At 48.8% G+C, this 20,202-nt stretch overlaps 1 protein-coding gene across 1 annotated transcript in view; it reads left to right on the top strand.

Moving 5' to 3' along the window:
- The window catches only part of SSC4D (scavenger receptor cysteine rich family member with 4 domains), a 256,419-nt gene that overhangs the window by 196,665 nt on the left and 39,552 nt on the right, over positions 1 to 20,202 (top strand). Inside the window, exon 3 of the mRNA XM_075336278.1 lies at positions 12,738 to 13,043. Coding sequence (XP_075192393.1) covers positions 12,738 to 13,043 — 306 coding nt within the window. The remainder of the gene's footprint in view (positions 1 to 12,737; positions 13,044 to 20,202) is intronic.

Consider the following 20,202-nt stretch of genomic DNA (forward strand, 5'->3'; position numbering starts at 1 on the left):
ACCCTTTCCTACACCAATATCCCTGGCCGCAACACTCCGACCCAGAGATGAGGTATTAATCACCCCACGGATTAATACCCCCCAAACTTTGCAGAACCCCGTGCCTGCAATTTCCCGGAACCCAGAGACACCATACCAAGACAGTGCCTCTCGGTCCAGCTACAAATCCCTTCCAACCGCTTCTGGACCAGACCTACCCCCGCTGCTGCGACAAAACATACATTCCTTTTATAATAATTCCTTTTTTTTTTTTGTTTTTTTTTGTTTTTTTTTTTTTTTTTGAACATAGTTAAACAAACTCACAAACGCAAAAAAGGGAGGGTGGGCGGGAATCTGTCGCCGTCCGGAGTCCAAAAGGGGAGGTAAGACCCTCCCTCATCGCTTTTATACTCCCCCCCCCTCCCCTACAGGGATCCTTTTCTCCACCAATCCCCTATACCTTCCCATAATGCCCCTCATTATACCTTTTTTAACCCCTCACTCCCTCCCTTCCCTCTGGTCATGTCGCCCCTCCCCCCTATGGGGTCCATGGCTTTCTTGACCACTGAGGAAGGATTTTCCGGTCGTGATGGTTACTATACCCCTTAAAACTTAACCTAAAAATAATACACCGACTGCATGCGACTTGGTTAAACAAATTGGCCACAGCAGCCTTTATTACCTATTATTAACATACTACCACAAAGGGGGCGCCGTCCAACGGGCGACCCCAAACACACAATAATAGGTAACACATAATAATAAACGGTACATGAAACCCTATGTAGGCCCGGTCCAGAAACCCTTTCCTACACCAATATCCCTGGCCGCAACACTCCGACCCAGAGATGAGGTATTAATCACCCCACGGATTAATACCCCCCAAACTTTGCAGAACCCCGTGCCTGCAATTTCCCGGAACCCAGAGACACCATACCAAGACAGTGCCTCTCGGTCCAGCTACAAATCCCTTCCAACCGCTTCTGGACCAGACCTACCCCCGCCACAGGACAGGACACGTGACACCTTACGTGGCCTGGACCCGCCACACGCCCAAGGCTTGCTCCACACCATCCCGCAAACCCAGGGCCCATAAATCAGAACCAATGTCATTAAGATGAACCCCATCACCTCTCCGAAACTGCCACTTCGCCGATTCCAGGTCCACATGCCTCACCACCACGCCGCCGTTTCTCCGCACGAAACGCGCAACCACCCTGTTCACTTGTGCCCGGGCGCGATTAATCGTCTCAACCGACCGGGCCCCCCTCCACCATAATCTGGCCACAATATCCGACCACACCACTATCAGGCCCGGATACCTTGCCCACAACCGCAGTAGGTCGATCTTAATGTCCCGAATCAGATCGCGGGATGCCCGCGAACCCAGGTCATTCCCCCCACGTGCAAAACCAACACGTTCGGGGGTCTGTCCATCCTGCAATAGTACTCGAATTCCGGCACGACCCTGCTCCATTCCATGCCCCGCACTCCAATCCACTTGACCGACGCCAGCGACCTGTCCAGACCCAACTGCCGACCATTCGGGCGAGCGTCGGCCCGACGGGCCCCCCAAAAAACGAACGAGTGCCCCAGGATCCAGACCAGACACACTCCTACAATAAAGGAAACAATTTTAACAACAACACCAGCACTCCAGATTGCAACAAAGAACAACAAAACCTAACGGCAAAACAAACAACTCCCCATCAGAACCCTCAACGAGATAATAACTGCGGGCGCACATAACCACGAAAACGAGAGGACTCCCACCGACCAATCCGTCTCACCATGTCATCTCCAAGACCCCAACGAGAAGCCTCGGTAGCCGCCCCAATCCTGAACGAATGGGACCCATAATCCTCTGGGCGCTCACCCGCCCAGCGCAAACAACTCCTCAGCACTGCCACAAACTGATAACGAGACAACCAAGCCCCGTCCTCGTGACGTAGCAGCGGGCCCGGAAGACCGCCCCGCAGACCACAAAACCGACTCACCACCTGCACCGGGCACAAGCCATCCCCTTGCACCGCATACAACACTACCAACCTGCCCCGACCCATCTGGTCCGTCTTGGACCGCCGAAGCCGACACTCCACTCTCCGTCCCTCTACCGACACATCCTCGAATAGCAAACCACCCCCAATCACCCTTGACGGGCTCACCAATTCTCCTATCCGAAAAGCCCCGAAAAAAGCCAACACGAAAGCAGTTTTGAACAACACCGTCTCATACGCTGAGACACAAATCCCCTGCAAACCATCCACCAAACGCCGTAACAAGTCCAATGAAATGGGCCGCCTAGTGTCCCGCACCTTCACCCCTTTCCGAAAACCTTTCAATGCTTGCCGTACCCGAAAGTCCCTTGAAACGTCCTGCTCACCCCTAACCTTTAACCAGAAGGCCACGGCCGCCACCCTAATCGCCACCGCCGACGCTGACCTCCCAGCCCTAAAATCCTCACTCACCAATGCCAAGAGCGCCAGTAAATAATCCGCTCGCCCGTTACCAAACATCTCACCCAGCACTGCCTGCCACTCAACCCACACCTTAGCATAACGGCACCAAGTCACCTCGGTCACCGAATTCCTAATCAAACCCGCAATCACTGCCTCACCAGGCTCCACAATTCCTCTGGGCACACCGCTCCGACCTCGTCCGCCCCCGGCAGTAACTCCCGAAACCTGTGGAACTGAAAACGAGATAAAGCGTCAGCCACCCCGTTATCCACCCCCGGCACATGTTTTGCAACCACATGAATATTCCACAGCAAACACTTGAGCACCAAATGCCGCAAATATGCTACTACAGGTCCAGATTTCGCTGACAAGCTGTTGATTGCATGTACAACTGCCTGATTATCGCAATGGAAGCACACCTTTCGTCCCGAAAATTGCGACCCCCACAACTCCACCGCCACCACGATTGGAAACAACTCGAGCAGGGCCAGATTTTTGACAAGGCCACCCTGTCGCCAATCCTCGGGCCACCTTCCCACACACCAATGACCCTGAAAAATGGCGCCGAAACCCGCCGACCCGGCCGCATCCTTATATAGTTCCAGAGCATCATTGGGCACCACCTTCTTCAACCACAAAGTGCGGCCGTTAAAATGTCGCAAGAAGACGTCCCAAACCAACAAGTCTGCCTTGATCTCCCGCGTGACCTGCACAAAATGCGCCGATGACCGTACGCCTGCCGTAGCTGCCGCCAACCTCCTGGCGAAAACACGCCCCATCGGCATAATCCTGCATGCGAAATTCAGCTTTCCAAGCAAAGACTGCACCACCTTAAGCCGCACTTTTTTTGCTGCCAGCATTGCTGCAACCGCACTCCGCAAATCCACAATCTTGTCCTCTGGCAACCTACATTCCATGGCCAGCGAGTCGATCTCAATCCCCAGGAACCGCATAACCGGCGCCGGCCCCTCCGTTTTTTCCTGCGCCAAAGGGATCCCGAACCGATCCGCCACTCTCTGCAAGGCGAACAACAAACCAGCGCAAACCATGGAACCCGCCGGACCAACACACAGAAAATCATCCAAATAATGAATAATGGACGACAAGCCGGACACGTCCCGCACCACCCACTCAACAAAGGAGCTAAACGCCTCAAAATATGAACAAGAAATCGAACAGCCCATGGGCAAACAACGATCAACATAAAACTTCCCGCTCCACCAGCAACCCAAAAGGTGCTGACTCTCCGGATGCACCGGCAACAAACGAAACGCCGATTCTACATCCGCCTTTGCCATCAATGCACCGCGTCCTGCCGCCCGTACCAAGTCCAACGCTTTGTCAAACGAGACGTAGTACACTGCCGACAATTCCGGCGCAATGCCGTCATTCACAGACGACCCCTCCGGAAATGAAAGATGATGAATGAGCCGAAATTTATTCGGCTCCTTCTTTGGCACCACCCCCAGCGGGGACACCACCAAATTACTGCACGGAGGGCTCTCAAATGGCCCCCCCATCCTGCCCAGCTCAACCTCTTTACCCAACTTCTCACCCACAACCATAGGGTGGTCCCTCGCCGACCGTAAGTTGCGACAAACCGGAGGCAACGCCTCAACCGCCGACGGAATCCGAAAACCGTACAAAAAACCAAACCGCAAAAGCGACGCCGCTGCCCCGTCCGGGTACCTACTTAAAAACGGCGCCATCGCCTCTATTTTCACCGGCATCCTCCCTTTTTCCAGACCCGTCCCCAGCCTTGCCTCTCCCTTTTTTAAAGCATTTGGACAAGCTATGTCCCCCCCCGCAGCCGGAGCACTCATGCTTGAACCTACACGCTGCGCCAAATTTGCACTGGCCTTCGTTAAATTGCCAGCACAATCCCTTTTTCTGAATCCCCGAGGGCCCGGCGCCCGGTCCCCCGGCACCGCCACGAAAGGGCTGGCTCGGGGCCGCCATTAAGCGCATCCATAAGGAAATGTCCTTATGGTCCCACCGCATGCCGGGCCGCAACGCCTTCCGCTGCCTAAACTGCTCATCATACCGCAGCCATGCCAAACCCCCGTACGTGCGATACGCCTCCCCGACTGCATCCATATAGCCAAATAGAGCCGAGCAGTGCTCCGGCTCCTTTTCCCCCACCACGCTAGCCAAAATTGCGAACGCCTGCAACCAATTGGAAAAGGAACGAGGAATGAGCCTATAACGGCGTTTTTCTTCCTCCTCCTTTTCCTTCTTGGAATCGCTCGGCTTCACCTTGTCCAGGTTAAATTTCTCCAGGGGCAGCAGGGAAAATATCTCCACATACTCCCCTTTCCAAATTTTTTCCCTCACCTCTTTTTTGAGGTGCGCCCCTAGCGGTCCCTCAAAGCACACATACACCTCGCTCTTAGCCCTATCATCCAGCCGCACCACCTCATCTTCCTTTTCCTTTTCCTTTTCTCCCGCTTTTTCGCCTGCAGTCTCCACTACTCCGCTACCTATACCCGCCCCCACCGGCACCTTCTCGCCGCTAGCCGCCGCCGCGCCATCCACCGCCGACCCTGTCCAGGCCGTCGCCGCCGCCGGCGCTCGCGCTAAACCCTGCAAAAGCCCCAGCAACTGGCTAAGTAAAACTGACCCCTCTGGCGCTGCCGTGCCCGCAGCCACCTCCCCAGCACCCGCACCCCGCGCCGCAAGCAATGCCGAATCCACGGCTAGCTCACCCGACCGTGACGCGGAGACGGAATTCGATACTGCGATGTCGTCTGCCAGCGGCTCCTCGAATTCATCCCCCGACCTGAGGGCTCCTTCTTCTTCTTCGCTGTAGCCGTCCTCCACCGTCCCAGCTCCAGAGGACGCAGCCGATGCGTCCCCTCCACCACAGCCACCCTCCTGGGCAGCCGCGTGGGCACTGGCGGTGGGCGTCCGCTGCTTTCTTTGCGGCGACAGCCCACAAGACCGTCCTGTCCCCTGGGCCGCCGCCGACCGAGTCCTCTTCCTGGAGGAGCCTCTCCCTGAGCTCAGGGGGCTCCCCACCGCCGGATCCCGCCCTCCCGGGCCTCCGACCGAGACCTCCCGCTGGGTCCTCCCCCCCCCCGAGGGAGACCGCGTCCGCCGGGCGCAGAGCTGATAACCTGAGGGACCTGGCGCGCCCTGCGGGGGTCCCACCGTCCCTCCTCTCCTCTGCAGCCGTGCAGGTATCCGGGTGGCGCCTGCCCACACCGGTCCCCCTGCTGGCTGCCTGCGCCCGGCCCCCCCAACGTCCCCGGGGGGTATTGCTGGCCTCCATCAGCCGGGCACGCTCCTGATCAGGAGCAGCCGCCGGGACGTGCCCCACCGCCGGGGGCCCGGCGTCCAGAGCAGGCCCCAGGCTGGACATGCCCCCTCTCCGTGCCTCCGATTCATGCAGGGCTCGGCCCGGTCCCCGGGCTGCCGCCGGCCTGTTCACTCGAGCCCGCGGCCTGGGACCGGAAGTAGGCCCCAGGCCGGGCCCGCCTCCATCCAGGCCACCGCTGGCCTCATTCAATCGCCGGGCTCGCTCCCGGCCGGGAGACGCCGCTGGGCTCTGCACTCCAGCCCGAGGCCTGAGACAGGAAGAAGGCCCCGGGCTGGCCACGCCCCCTTCTCGGCCGTCGCGGCCGCGTCGGAGATTCCTCCCGGCGGCCGGAGCGGACGCAGGGAGCTGCCGCTGCCCGCCCCGCCGCGGAGGGTCCCGGGGGGGGCTCTCACTTGGCCTCCTTGCTCCCCCCGCACCCGGAGAGTACCGGACAGGGGGCCTGGAACGCCGCCCACGGCGAGGGGGGGAACAAGGGGCAGGTGCCGACGGGGACACACAGGCAGCCCTGACGTGGGATTGCACTGCCTGGGCCCCGTGCACCGCCATCGCCGCTCTAATCAGCCGATTCAGCTCCTGGAGGTCCGCCATGCTGGTCCTTGTGGTCCTGGTCCTGGGTCTCTCAATCTGTCGCCGTCCGGAGTCCAAAAGGGGAGGTAAGACCCTCCCTCATCGCTTTTATACTCCCCCCCCTCCCCTACAGGGATCCTTTTCTCCACCAATCCCCTATACCTTCCCATAATGCCCCTCATTATACCTTTTTTAACCCCTCACTCCCTCCCTTCCCTCTGGTCATGTCGCCCCTCCCCCCTATGGGGTCCATGGCTTTCTTTACAGAGCTATGATTCCTAAACCCTTTCTCCGATTTGGATGTGAAAACTCTCATATTGCAGCTGGGAGTGTGCACTTTCAGCCCATATTATATATATAATTGTATTTCTGAACATGTTTTTGTAAACAGCTAAAATAACAAAACTTGTGTCACTGTTCAAATATTTCTGGCCCTGACTGTACATGCATGTGCAGACACACCCCATATCTGCCCCAGGCCATCCCCCCGGTGGGAAAGCACCTAACTGTTTGTGGTTTGCGAATGTGAGAAACACCACTAATTAACCTCTCCTTACCATGGATGATTACTACATCTTAAGGGAGATGCAGTACACTGTGGCGACTGAAGCCTCAGGGAAGCCACACATGTATCCGCTGTCAGTTTCCATTGAAAAGGGATTTCTGAATATTGATCATATAGGCCATGAATATTTCATTGATGGGTGTTTGACACTCTGATCTTTGTATTGCAACTCCGATTCAGTCAAGTGAATAGAATCTAGCACCAGGAACAACTATAACAGCATGTACTGTGCCTAAAGCTGGGTTCACACACAACGACAGCGACAACGACGTCGCTGTTACGTCACCATTTGCTGTGATGTAACAGCGACCTTAGATGATCGCTAGTAAGCTGTCAAACATGTAATTTTAAGCAGCGATGGAGCAGCGATCATAGCGACCTCGACGGTCGTTGTGTGGTGTCACACGCGTCGCTATGTGACGACTCAAACCTTGATAGAGGCGTGGTGTTTACCCCTAGACATGTTTTGCGTTACCTCTTTTCACACCCCTCTGTTCCAATTGGTGATTGCTACAGCGCCTTTGTGTTGCCTTTTTTCACGCCTCTCTATTCCGATTGGTGATCACTACAGCGACGCCTGATTGGGTGACCGTGCCAAACAAAGGAAGACGCTGTAGTGCTTTCATTCATTCTACCTGAGCTTTTTCAACACGCAGTTTGAATCTACTACGTGGAACAAAGAATGGAACTTAAAGAATGAAATCACTGTAACGCCTTTGGCAAGGTACCCAATCGGAACGCTCTTGTAACCACCAATCGGAGTCGTAGGAGCGTTGCAAAATACACCGCAAAAACACGCCCTTGTCCTGCCTTCAGTCCTACGTCACTGCCTTCAGTGTTGTCGCGACCGCTGCTGCTGCGGTGTCAAACACAAGGATGCTGAGCTTATCATCATGGCGCAGCGGGATAGCAGCGATCAAAAAATGACCTGGAATATTCATGAGCGAGCATCGATTTCGCAGCAGGGGTTTGATCGTTGTTATGTGTCACACACAGCGACGTCGCTGTTAAGGTCATTGCTACGTCACAGAAAATGGCGTCTTAGCAGCGATGTCGTTGTCGTCGCTGTGTGTGACCATTGTGTAAGCAATCAAGACCATTGATTCTGCTATTTGGTAATTTTATGCAAATGCCATCATTGTGCAAAAAGGGTCTAGGCTTTTAGCATAAAATGAGACTTAACATATATTTTAAATATGTTGTCCAAGCATGGAGTTAAAGTCTACAATCATTATATGATTGAAGGCTTGTGAATCATCCCAGCTCGCAGTGTGCGCACTGTCAGGATTCTCTAGTGCCAGCGCTGGAAGCAGTCATCTGACATGTGAATACAAGTGAATTGAGGAAGGTTGGACATGTCTAGTAGGAATGTTGCCGTAAGTATGCAAATAATATATGTGCCGTCACTTGACAACCTGCTCCTGGCACTACCACCAAAGAATGCTGACAACGCACACACCGCAGACTGAAGCTTGAAGCCTTGGCAACCCCTTTCCAGAACAGCCTTACAATATTGTCTCCAAATACACAGTACAGGTTACTTTTAGTACATACTTGCATAAATCTCAAAAGACAATTACTGACATTCATCAGTTAAATGATAGCATAAGACAATGCATAAAAAGCATGGCAAAAAGTATAGAGACCAAGATGGAGGAGAAAACTCAAACACATATTGTTACTACTCAGCTCAAGGCTCTTTGAAGCATTGCCATTTATGCTCATGTTTACATGACTTCTTTTGTGGTTTATCTAGTATTGATTTTTTTTTCCTTTCCAGTAACATTGCTTTGTAGCTCAAAAGTTATACAAATATTTAACCCCTTCACCCCTAGGCGATTTTCATTTTTGTTTTTTTGCTTTCCTTTCTTACAAGAGCCATATAACATTTTTATCTTTCCATCAGTATAGCCATATGAGGGCTTGTTTTTTGCAGGACGAGTTGTTCTTTTCAATGACTTGCATTAATTGTACCATATAGTATACTGGAAATCAGTGAAAAAAAATCCAAGTGGAAATTTGTAAATAAAAAATTATGTTGCTTGTGTCGCCATTCTCCGTGATCCAGAACGTTCTCATTTTTTGGAATCTGGAGCTGTCTGAAGATTTATTTTTTGTGTCCTGAGCTGATATTTTTCTTAATACTATTTTGGGATTGATACAATGTTTTGATCACTTCACTGCATTTTATTGATGTGCTGTGGTGACCAAAAAAACGTAATTCTGGGGGTTTGATTTTTTTTATTATTACAACGTTTGTCGATGTTTGCCGATGATTTATGTTATATTTTGATAGATCAGACATTTCTGAACACAGCAAGACCAAATATGTGAATTTTATTTTTTTAAATTGTTTTATTTTTAATGGGGCAAAAGGGGGGTGAGTTGCACTTTTGTGTATTTTTGTTTTTTTCATATATTTTTTTATTTTTACTGTATTTATTTGTCCCTTAGGAGACTTGAAGCTAAAGGTCCAGTCACACTAAGCAACTTACCAGCGATCCCAACAACGATAGGGATCGCTGGTAAGTTGCTAGGAGGTTGCTGGTGAGCTGTCACACTGCGACGCTCCAGCGATCCCACCAGCAACCTGACCTGGCAGGGATCGCTGGAGCGTGGCTACACGAGTTGCTGGTGAGCTCACCAGCAACCAGTGACCAGCCCCCAGTCTCCTAGTTACAGCACACATCAGGTTAATTAACCCGATGTGTGCTGCAGCTAAATGTGCACAGAGCAGGGAGCAGCGCACACTGAGCGCTGGCTCCTTGCTCTCCTAGTTACAGCACACATCGGGTTAATTGCCTGATGTGTGCTGCAGCTATCTGTGCACAGAGCAGGAGCCGGCAGCACAGGCAGTGAGAGCGGAGGAGGCTGGTATCAAAGGTAAATATCGGGTAACCAAGGACAGGGCTTCTTGGTTACCCGATGTTTACATTAGTTACCAGCCTCAGCAGAAGCTGGCTCCCTGCTCACTGCACATTAGTTGTTGCTGTCTCGCTGTCACACACAGCGATCTGTGCTTCACAGCAGGACAGCAACAACTAAAAAATGGCCCAGGACATTCAGCAACAACCAACGACCTCACAGCAGGGGCCAGGTTGTTGCTGGATGTCACACACAGCAACATCGCTAGCAACGTCACAAAAGTTGTTCGTTACCAGCGATGTTGCTAGCGATGTTGCTTAGTGTGACGGGGCCTTAAGATCGTGCTTGTACTATCGTGCTGATAGGAGTGAGGAATGATGTACCCCCTGCCGGCGCATCTTAATTCCCGCTGTTAGAGATTGACAATGGGATTAAACTGGTTGACAGCTGCGGGCAGATCACCAATCTACCCATGACTGTTAGAGGCACATGTTTAAGTAGAAACCTCTAGAGAAAAAAAAGCACCAAAACTGCAGAGTTCGGCGATATCTTTTCTTGGTATCACATCCACTTTGCTTGGACAATTAAACACAGCAGAATATATGTGCAAAAAATAGCAGAAAAAAAATGCAGCATTTACACTACATGTGAACATGTCCTAATGGTCCAAGCAAAGTGGATGAGACGTCATGAAATCTCCGCCCTCGGTTCGTCTAAAGACGCTGCTGAACTGTGCGGGATTTGGTGTTTTTTTTCTTTATAAACTTCAGGATTCACATCTGCAACAAACATGTATCAAATAAGGGGGACAATGCATAAAAAGTACCACAGACACGCAATAATCAGAGAAGATTGTTATTGCGCTTGTGGTGCGGACACCTGCAAAAAAGACAGCATTTACAGTACGTGTGAACACGGCCTCAACAATACATTTTTCTTTACATTTTTTTATGGTTTTTTTTATAAAGAAACATAATTTAATAAATTGCGCCATTTTTTTAGGCCATTTACCGATTCCCATAAATAATCTGATCACTGTGTTGTTCGGGTCGTTACGATTAGAGGGACAGCAAATATGTCCATGTTATTTGCTGATTTGTGATGTTTATTATTTTATAAATAAGTGTAATAAAATGACATTATTCTATTGTTTTTATTATTTTTAGTAATTTTATTAGAAGAAAAAAAAACTCTTTTCCTCTCCCTCTAGAACACAGAACATTGAGATGCTGCTCTGTACAATGGAGCTCTGTGTCCTGTGTAATCTGCTGTGTAATCAGAGGCTGCATTGTATCTTCAGCCATATAAAATCCTCCTTCTGACATCATCAATTCTAGAGGCTTAACAGCTAAAAAAGCTAGGAGGGCTGCTGCACACATGTTTGAAAGTTGCTGTTTTGAATCCAAGGTGGTGAAAATAAAGAAAATGTTTTTGTATGTATATTTGTATTTTTTTCTCATTTCTTTATAGTAGTTTTATGGGAACAAATGAATCTGACGCTTTCACCTACAAAGAGATGCAGTATCTATCTATCTATCTATCTAGTAGCTATTATATATCTATCCCTCTGTCTACTATTATCTATTTATCATGTATCTATCTATCATGTATGTATCTATTATTATCTATTTATCTATCATGTATCTATTTATCTATGTATCTATCCCTCTATTTATCCATCTATCCATGTATCTATCCATCCATCCATCTATCCATCTTTGTAACTGAATAATCTGCTTCTTGTTTCTCTACTGCAATACAGAGGTCAAGATTACCAAATCTTCCTATGTTTTTCAATACAGGCAGTGGCTCAGTGGTAGAGCTGCTGCCTATGGACAATGAGTTCATAACTTCAAGTCCTGGCCGTCCCGGTAAAGCAGATGAAAATGTAATTTAATTTATTCACTGCACTGAGGACGGGAGCCAGGACAACAGCTGTGAGCCGCGCGACTGCGGGAGAGAGCCCTCAAATCGGGGACAGTCCCGCAGAATCCGGGACGGTTGGGAGGTTTGAGGATGTGATAAGCAGACATCTGAAAACTAGTCTATGGCTCAGAAAAAAAACATGAGCAATGTTGTCACATGCAGATATTTTAATATAATCTGTACCTGTGCACTGCTCGATATACCACAAGTGATTGGACTATTGCAGATTCAAGTAAGTGTAATAAAAAGTTTGAAAAAAGTTTATAAAAACCTAATTTGTCCCAATTTGAAAATTAAACGAAAAAACCCCACACATTTATCGCTGTGTTCAGAAATGTCATGTAATTGATCGGCAAACAGCACAACAAAAACAAAATTCAAAGTGACAGAATTATTTTCTTTTGGTCGCCACAACACTGCAATAAAACGCAATGAGGCGATCAAAATAATTTATCTACCCCAAAATGGTATCAGTAAAAACATCAGCTAAGGGGGCGCAAAAAATTAAGCCACACACAAGCCCAGATCCCCAAAAATGAGAAAGTTATGGGTCTCGGAAAATAGCGAAAAATTTTGACAAATTTCTGATTTTTTTTTCATCATTTAAATAACAAAATTAAGTATATATGTTTGGGAGCTACATACTCATACTGACCTCGAGAATAATACTTCCAGATCAGTTTTACCATATAGTGAACATGGTAAATAAAAACCCCCAAAACAATTGTGGATTTACACATTGAGAATATTTTTTATTTTTCTTTTCAGGTACACTATATGGTAAAATGATTGGTGTCCTACAAAAGTACAACTTGTTCTGCAAAAAACAAGTCCTCACATGGCTACACTGAGATAAAAATAAAAAAGTTATGGCTCTTGGATGAAGAGGAGAAAAAAAATGAAAGTGCAAAAACCTAAAATGGCTATGGCATGAATGGATTACTTAAAATGAACTGTTAATATTAACTGTGTATCCTGTCACAGCTGCTTTTTGTATGACATCATTGATCAACTTTTATCCTACTAATTGTTGCCATCCCTATGATCTTGTTTTCAGATATTCGTCTAGTAAATGGAGAAAACCATTGTCAAGGACGAGTTGAAGTTCTTTATAATGGGACTTGGGGAACAGTATGTGATGATGACTGGGACATTGTAGATGCCAATGTAGTTTGCCGACAAATGGGCTGTGGTCACGCCATTGCTGGACCTCATCGAATTGCATTTGGACAAGGCACGGGGCCAATTTTCTTAGACAATGTGGACTGCAAGGGGACCGAAACAGCATTGAGTCAGTGTCGGAGCCTTGGATGGGGGATTCACAACTGCTACCACTATGAGGACGTTGCTGTCACCTGTAATGGTAAAAAGGTTTGGCTCTGGTCTGTCATAGAAAATGACTAAAAGGCTATAAATACTTTTTTATGTAAATAATTTAAATATATATATTTATTTAATACTTTGTACAATGCCTTTGTTCACGATGACAGCTTCAAGATGCTCCCTGAATGGAAAAACTAGTCGCATGTATTGCTCAGGTGTGATTATGGCCCATTTTTCCATACAAACACTCTTTAAATCCTGAAGGTTCTGAGGGCTCCTTCAATGAACTCTGGGCTTTAGTTCCTTCCATAAATTATCTATTAGATTCAGGTCAGGTGATTGGCTGGGCCATTCTAGCAGCATTTTTTTTTCTGAAACCAATTAAACGTTTCCTTGGCTTTGTGTTTTGGTTCATTGTCTTGCTAAAAATGTCCACCCTCATTTCATCTTCATCATCCTGGTAGATGGGAGCAGATTTTTATCAATAATATCTAGGTACATTTGTCTATTCATCCTTCCTTCAATTATATGAAGTTTGCTAGTGCCAAATGCTCAAAAACAGCCCCACACCCCATGCTCCCACCTCCCAAAGAGTTCAATTTTGGTCTCATCTGACTAGACTATTTTCTGCAAGTATTCTGTAAGCTTGTCTAAATGTTGTTGAGCAAACTTTAAATGCACTTCAACATGTTTTTGTTCTGCAATAGAGTCTTGTATGGTGAGCATGCATACAGGCCATGGAGGTTTTTATGGTTTTCTTTAAAACAATTGTACCTGCTGATTCCAGGTCTTTCTGTAGCTCCCAAAAGGTAGTTCTTGGCTCTTGGATAATTCTTCTGATAATTCTTTATACTCCTCGGAAATTTTGAAGGGAGCACCTGGTCGTGGCCAGTTTATGATGAAAATATTTTCTTTCCACTTCTGGATTAGAGAATCAACAGTGCTGAGAGACCTCCAGTAGTTTAGAAATTCTGTAACCAATGCCATCAGTATACGGTGAGTTCCTCCAATCCATCTTATTTTTTGGAATTTATCGAATGCCATCAGTATGTTTTTTGAACAATAAGGTGGCAAAGGACTTGAGACAGCTCACAGGTTTTACCCATCACAAGTAGAGATGAGCGAGCCTCTAGAGGCTCGAGTTCGGTTCGTTGAACGGAGGCCGCGTTCGAATTCGGTTCAACAAACCGTTTGACGAACCTCTCGAACGCCAATGAAAACAATGGCAGGCAAACACAAACACATAAAAACACCTCGAAAACACCTTCAAAGGTGTCCAAAAGGTGACAAACAACTCCCAAGACACCACAAACACATGGGATAGTGACAAGGACATATACTCATGCGAAAACAAAACAGATGGACAAGAAAAAAGAGGAGGAGACATAGATATAGGCATGACATACCCTTCTAAAATCATGTAAAACACAGCAAGGGGACTCCAAGCAGAGTCTCCCTTTTTTCGAAAAATTGTGCCACACAGACACCCCTTCAGTGGCATCACTTGTGCCCCATTTGCAAACTTGACAGGTAGATTTGCATCAAGCCCATTAAAAAAAAAAGCCAGCCTTAACTGTCCCCAGGATGACACCGGGGTAGGTAGCAAAGTCTTTGCTGAACCATGGCTTGTTCATCTTGGCTCGTTTTTAAAAACACAGCAAGGGGACTCCAAGCAGAGTCTCCCTTTTTTCCAAAAATTGGGCCACACAGACACCCCTTCAGTGGCATCACTTGTGCCCTAGTTGCAAACTTGACAGGTAGATTTGCATCAAACACATTCCAAAATACGGCAGCCTTTACTCTCCCCAGGATGACACAAGGGTAGTAAAGTCCTTGCAGATCCATGACTTGTTCATCTTGGTGAACGTTAGTCTGTCTACATTGTCACTGGACAGACGTGTGCGCTTATCTGTTAGCACACACCCAGCAGCACTGAAGACACGTTCCAAAGTTGCAAAGTCATAGCATCGATGTTCATTTAGAGACACTCCTGTATCATCCTCTCCAGCCGCTGACTATGTGTCAGACTTCTTGTCTCTTGTGGCCTTGCATTGGATGGTCTAAACAAATTATGAAACGATTCCATAAAATTGCTGTTACCAGCACCAGATACGGTGTTGCTGGTCCGGTTTGACTGATAATGACGAGACAGTCCCATATATGTCAAGTTACAACTGGGAGATTCACTCCGTGCACCACTGGTGTTTGGTGGAAAAGCCGAGCTCAGATTGTGTAACAGCTTCTGCTGATACTCCTGCATACGTGCGTCCCTTTCTATGGCTGGAATTATTTCTCCAAATTTGGACTTGTACTGGGGATCTAAGAGTGTGGCAACCCAGTAGTCATCATCACTTCTAATTCGGACAATCCGAAGGTCATGTTGTAGGTAGTGCAGCAAGAAGGCGCTCATGTGTCTTGCGCATCCCTGCGGACAAAGTCCTCGCTGTGTTTGTGGCGGCGAGGTGATAACCGTGCTTTCGTCCTCTGACATCTCCCCCCAACCTCGTTCAACCAAAATTTGACCAAGGTCTCTCTCATCTGCTGAGTCTTCCATGTCCATCGAGAGTTCGTCCTCCATTTCCTCCTGGGCTTCTGCACCTTCCTCAACATTTCGGCTGCTACCATGCGCCCTTGTTAATCCCTCTCCTCCACCGTCCCATGCCTGCCACTTGGTGATGCTGAACGTCTGGACCTTGTAGATGTTGGTATCCCTTGCGCATATGAATCCTCCTGTACTTCCTCCCCTTCCACTTGTCCCACCACCTGACTCCGAATACTGTTTAGCGTGTGCTCAAGAATATAAATGACTGGAATAGTCATGCTGATAATGGCATTTTCAGCGCTAAACATATTCGTCGCCATTTCGAAACTGTGCAGAAGGGTGCATAGGTCCTTGATCTGAGACCACTCCAGCAGTGTGATCTGCCCCACCTCTGCATCTCGTTGGCCCAGGCTATACGTCATAACGTATTGCACCAGGGTTCGGCGGTGCTGCCACAGTTGCTGCAACATGTGGAGAGTGGAATTCCAGCGTGTCGGCACATCTCATTTCAAGCGATGAACCGGCAGGCCGAAAGACTTCTGGAGCGATGCAAGTCGGTCAGCTGCGTCGGTTGAACGGCGGAAGTGAGCAGAGAGTGACCGTGCCCTGTGCAGAAGCCCATCTAGGCCAGTATAAGTGGGTTAAAAATTGCTGGACAATAAGGTTCAACACATGAGCCATACAAGGCACATGTGTCACCTTGCCCCGGCGAAGGGCCGCACCCAGGTTTGCAGCATTGTTGCACACGGCCTTCCCTGGCTGCAGGTTGAGTGGAGATAACCATTTACTAAACTCACTCGCAAGAGCTGACCACAACTCCTCAGCTGTGTGACTCTTATTTCCAAGACATTTCAAGGTAAAGACCGCCTGATGCCGTTGAGCTCTGCTGCCAGCGTAGTAAGGAGGTGTGCGGGATTCCTTGTGCGCAGTTACAATGCAGGTGGCCTGACCAGGCAGGCTTGGGGCGGAGTTGGAGGACACAGACGAGGTTGAGGAGGCAGAAGCAGTGGAGGAACTTGTACATATAGAGGATTGACGCACAAGTCGTGGGGATGGCAAAACTTGTTCAGCAGACCCTTCTCCATCTCTCACCATAGTAACCCAGTGCCCAGTCAGCGACATGTAGCGCCCCTGTCCATGCTTACTGGTCCAAGTATCGGTGGTGAAATGCACCCTGTCACACACAGAGTTTCTCAAGGAAGCGGTGATGTTCTGTGCGACATGCTGGTGTAGGGCAGGCACACCTTTCTTGGAGAAGTAGTGGCGACTGGGCATCTGGTACTGGGGCACTGCGATGGACATAAGGTCTCGAAAATCCTCTGTGTCCACCAGGCAGAAAGGCAGCATTTTGGTAGCCAAGAGCTTACAGCAGGATAAAGTCAACCTCTTAGCTTTGTCATGGCTCAGTGGAAATGCCTTTTATTTGTCCACATCTGAGGGACCGAGATCTGGCTGGTGTTTGGAGACGGTGTGGTGTAGGATGTCCCTGGAAAACTGCTTGTCTATGAAGCAAGTGCAGGCGGAGACATGATGTTGCCTTCATCCAAAGTTGGTGCTCTTGATGTCTGAGAGAGCTGTACACCAGCACTTGTTTCACCTTCCAAAACAACTGACGACCTGCCAACCAAAATGCCTGTTGCGGTTAAAGAGGTGGAAGGTCTGCGTGGAAAAACATGTGTGACAGCTGTCCCCACAGTCATAGAGGATGAAGAGCGTGCGGATGCACTTGAAGGGGAAGATGGTGGTTGGCCCGCTCCGCTAGCCTGCATTGTATCACGGTGAGCTTCCCACTGGGACTTATGCTTGTTATTCATGTGACGATTCATGGAAGAAATTGTCAAACTGGTGAGGTTTTGGCCTCTACTTATAGATTGGAGACAAATCTTACAGATCACAAGATTTGGGAGATCCTTTGCGATGTCAAAAAAAGGACCAGGCTAGGCAAGGCTTAGAGCCCATGCGACTTGCAGAGCCACTCCGACTTGTGCTCAGAGGCAGAGTTGTGGCTGAGGATGCAGTTGTTGACGTGCTTCCAGTACTCTGACTCTGTCCAGGAAGGCGCAAGGTAATTCGTCGTCAGTCGCATCCTCCTCCACCGCCGCTGGTGACCTCCTCGAGTGCCTGACTGTGGGTTGACAGTAAGTGGGATCTAGAACTTCATCATCAAGTGTTGTGTTTGCACTCCCTTCGCCCTCAGACCTAACCTTTTCCTGCCCTGACTGAATAGTTAAGTTGTCATCCCAATCAGGTATCTGCGTCTCATCGTCATCAGTATGTTCCTCATTGTCTCCACCAACAAGTGTTACAGTTTGGGAATGAAGGTCTACATTATTCTCAGAAACTTGGTCATCAGGGCCTGAATCTGAGTCACAAAGCTTCTGGGCATCACTGCAGACCATTTCTTGGTCTTTACTCACTGTAGCTTGGGAGCAGACCTCTGATTCCCAGGCTATAGTGTGACTTAACAACTCTGCAGACTCAGCCATCTCTGTTACACCATACTCTGCAGGGCGGGTTGAGACTTGGGAGCTGGTAGAAAGCAAGGGCGATTGGGGTGACAACTCAGAGGACTGTTGTTTTTTGGATGTTGAAGTTGAGGTGGAGGAGAGGGCACTTGTTGGAGCACTTGAGATCCATTCTAGCATGTTCTTTTTTTGTGCATCATCTACCTTTGTTACAGTTGTTCGGTTCCATAAACAAGGTAACACATCCGATTGTCCACGGAAAGTAGTAGCCATATTACTTTTGCTGGAAGATGGCATTTCTTCAGCAGATGTTAATGTAGCTTTCCCACCTACCCCATGGACACAAACTTTTTTTCCTTTTCCAACACGCCTGTTCCCCTTTCCACCAGCATCTGTCCTTTTGCCACTCATTTTGTTTGAGACAAGATTGGACACTTAAAATGTCGTAACAAAACTGGACAGGTGTGTACCATGCACAGGTGCTGTACCGTGATTGGCAGCAAAGGAACACTAAGGTAGTATCCCCGTAAAATTTAGGATGCCCCTAACAGTGGCAGCACAGCTTGCAATTAGAATTGCGAAGCAAAAATGGACAGGTGTGTACCATGCAGAGGTGGTCTAGGTTTATTGACAGCTGTATAACCAACACTGAGTAGCCCAGTCAATTTTAGTATGCCCCTAATAGTTACAGCACAGTTTGCAATTAGAATTGCGTAGCAAAAATGGACAGGTGTGTACCATGCACAGGTGCTGTACCGTGATTGGCAATAAAGGAACACTAAGGTAGTAGACCAGTCAATTTTAGGATGCCCCTAACAGTGCCAGTGCAGTTTGCAATTAGAATTGCGTAGCAAAAATGGACAGGTGTGTACCATGCACAGGTGCTGTACCGTGATTGGCAGCAAAGGAACACTTAGGGGTACTTTGCACACTACGACATCGCAGGTGCGATGTCGGTGGGGTCATGTCGAAAGTGACGCACTTCCAGTGTCGCTCTCAACATCGTAGTGTGTAAAGCCTAGATGATACGATTAACGAGCGCAAAAGCGTCGTAATCGTATCATCGGTGTAGCGTCGGCGAAAACTCTAATTACCTTGCTGCGACGGTCCGATGTTGTTCCTCGTTCCTGCAGCAGCACACATCGCTGTGTGTGAAGCTGCAGGAGCGAGGAACATCTCCTACCTCCTTCACCGCAGCTCCTGTCTGCTATGCGGAAGGAAGGAGGTGGGCGGGATGTTTACGTCCCGCTCATCTCCGCCCCTCCGCTTCTGTTGGCCGCCTGCCGTGTGACGTCGCTATGACGCCGCACGGCCCGCCCCCTTATTAAGGAGGTGGGTCACCGGCCAGAGTGACATTGCAGGGCAAGGTGAGTGCATGTGAAGCTGGCGTAGCGATAATTTTCGCTACGCCAGCTATCACCACATATCGCAGCTGCGACAGGGGCGGGGACTATCGCACTCGGCATCGCAGCATCGGCTTGCGATGTCGTAGTGTGCAAAGTACCCCTAAGGTAGTATCCCAGTCAATTTTAGTATGCACAGTGGCAGCACAGTTTGCAATTAGAATTGCGTGGCAAAACTGGGCAGGTGGGTAGAATGCTGGGGGGTGCTTTGGGTCAGTGGACAGCAAAGGAATACTAACTTAGTATTCCAGACACTTTTAAGATGGCACAAAAAGTGTCAGCTCTTTGGGCAAATAAAATAGCGTGGCAACAATGGTCAGGTGGGTACAATGCCCGGGTGCTGTGGGTCAGTGGACAGCAAAGGAACACTAACTTAGTACTCCAGACACTTTTAGGATGGCACAAAAAGTGTCAGCTCTTTGGGCAAATAAAATAGCGTGGCAACAATGGTCAGGTGAGTACAATGCCCGGGTGCTGTGGGTCAGTGGACAGCAAAGAAACACTAACTTAGTATTCCAGACACTTTTAGGATGGCACAAAAAGTGTCAGCTCTTTGGGCAAATAAAATAGCGTGGCAACAATGTTCAGGAGGGTACAATGCCCGGGTGCTGTGGGTCAGTGGACAGCAAAGGAACACTAAGTTAGTATTCCAGACACTTTTAGGATGGCACAAAAAGTGTCAGCTCTTTGGGCAAATAAAATAGCGTGGCAAAAATGGGCAGGTGGGTAGAATGCTGGGGGTGCTGTGGGTCAGTGGACAGCAAAGGAACACTAAGTTAGTATTCCAGA

Source organism: Anomaloglossus baeobatrachus, chromosome 2 (genome assembly GCF_048569485.1).
Source record: "Anomaloglossus baeobatrachus isolate aAnoBae1 chromosome 2, aAnoBae1.hap1, whole genome shotgun sequence".
NCBI lineage: Eukaryota > Metazoa > Chordata > Amphibia > Anura > Aromobatidae > Anomaloglossus > Anomaloglossus baeobatrachus.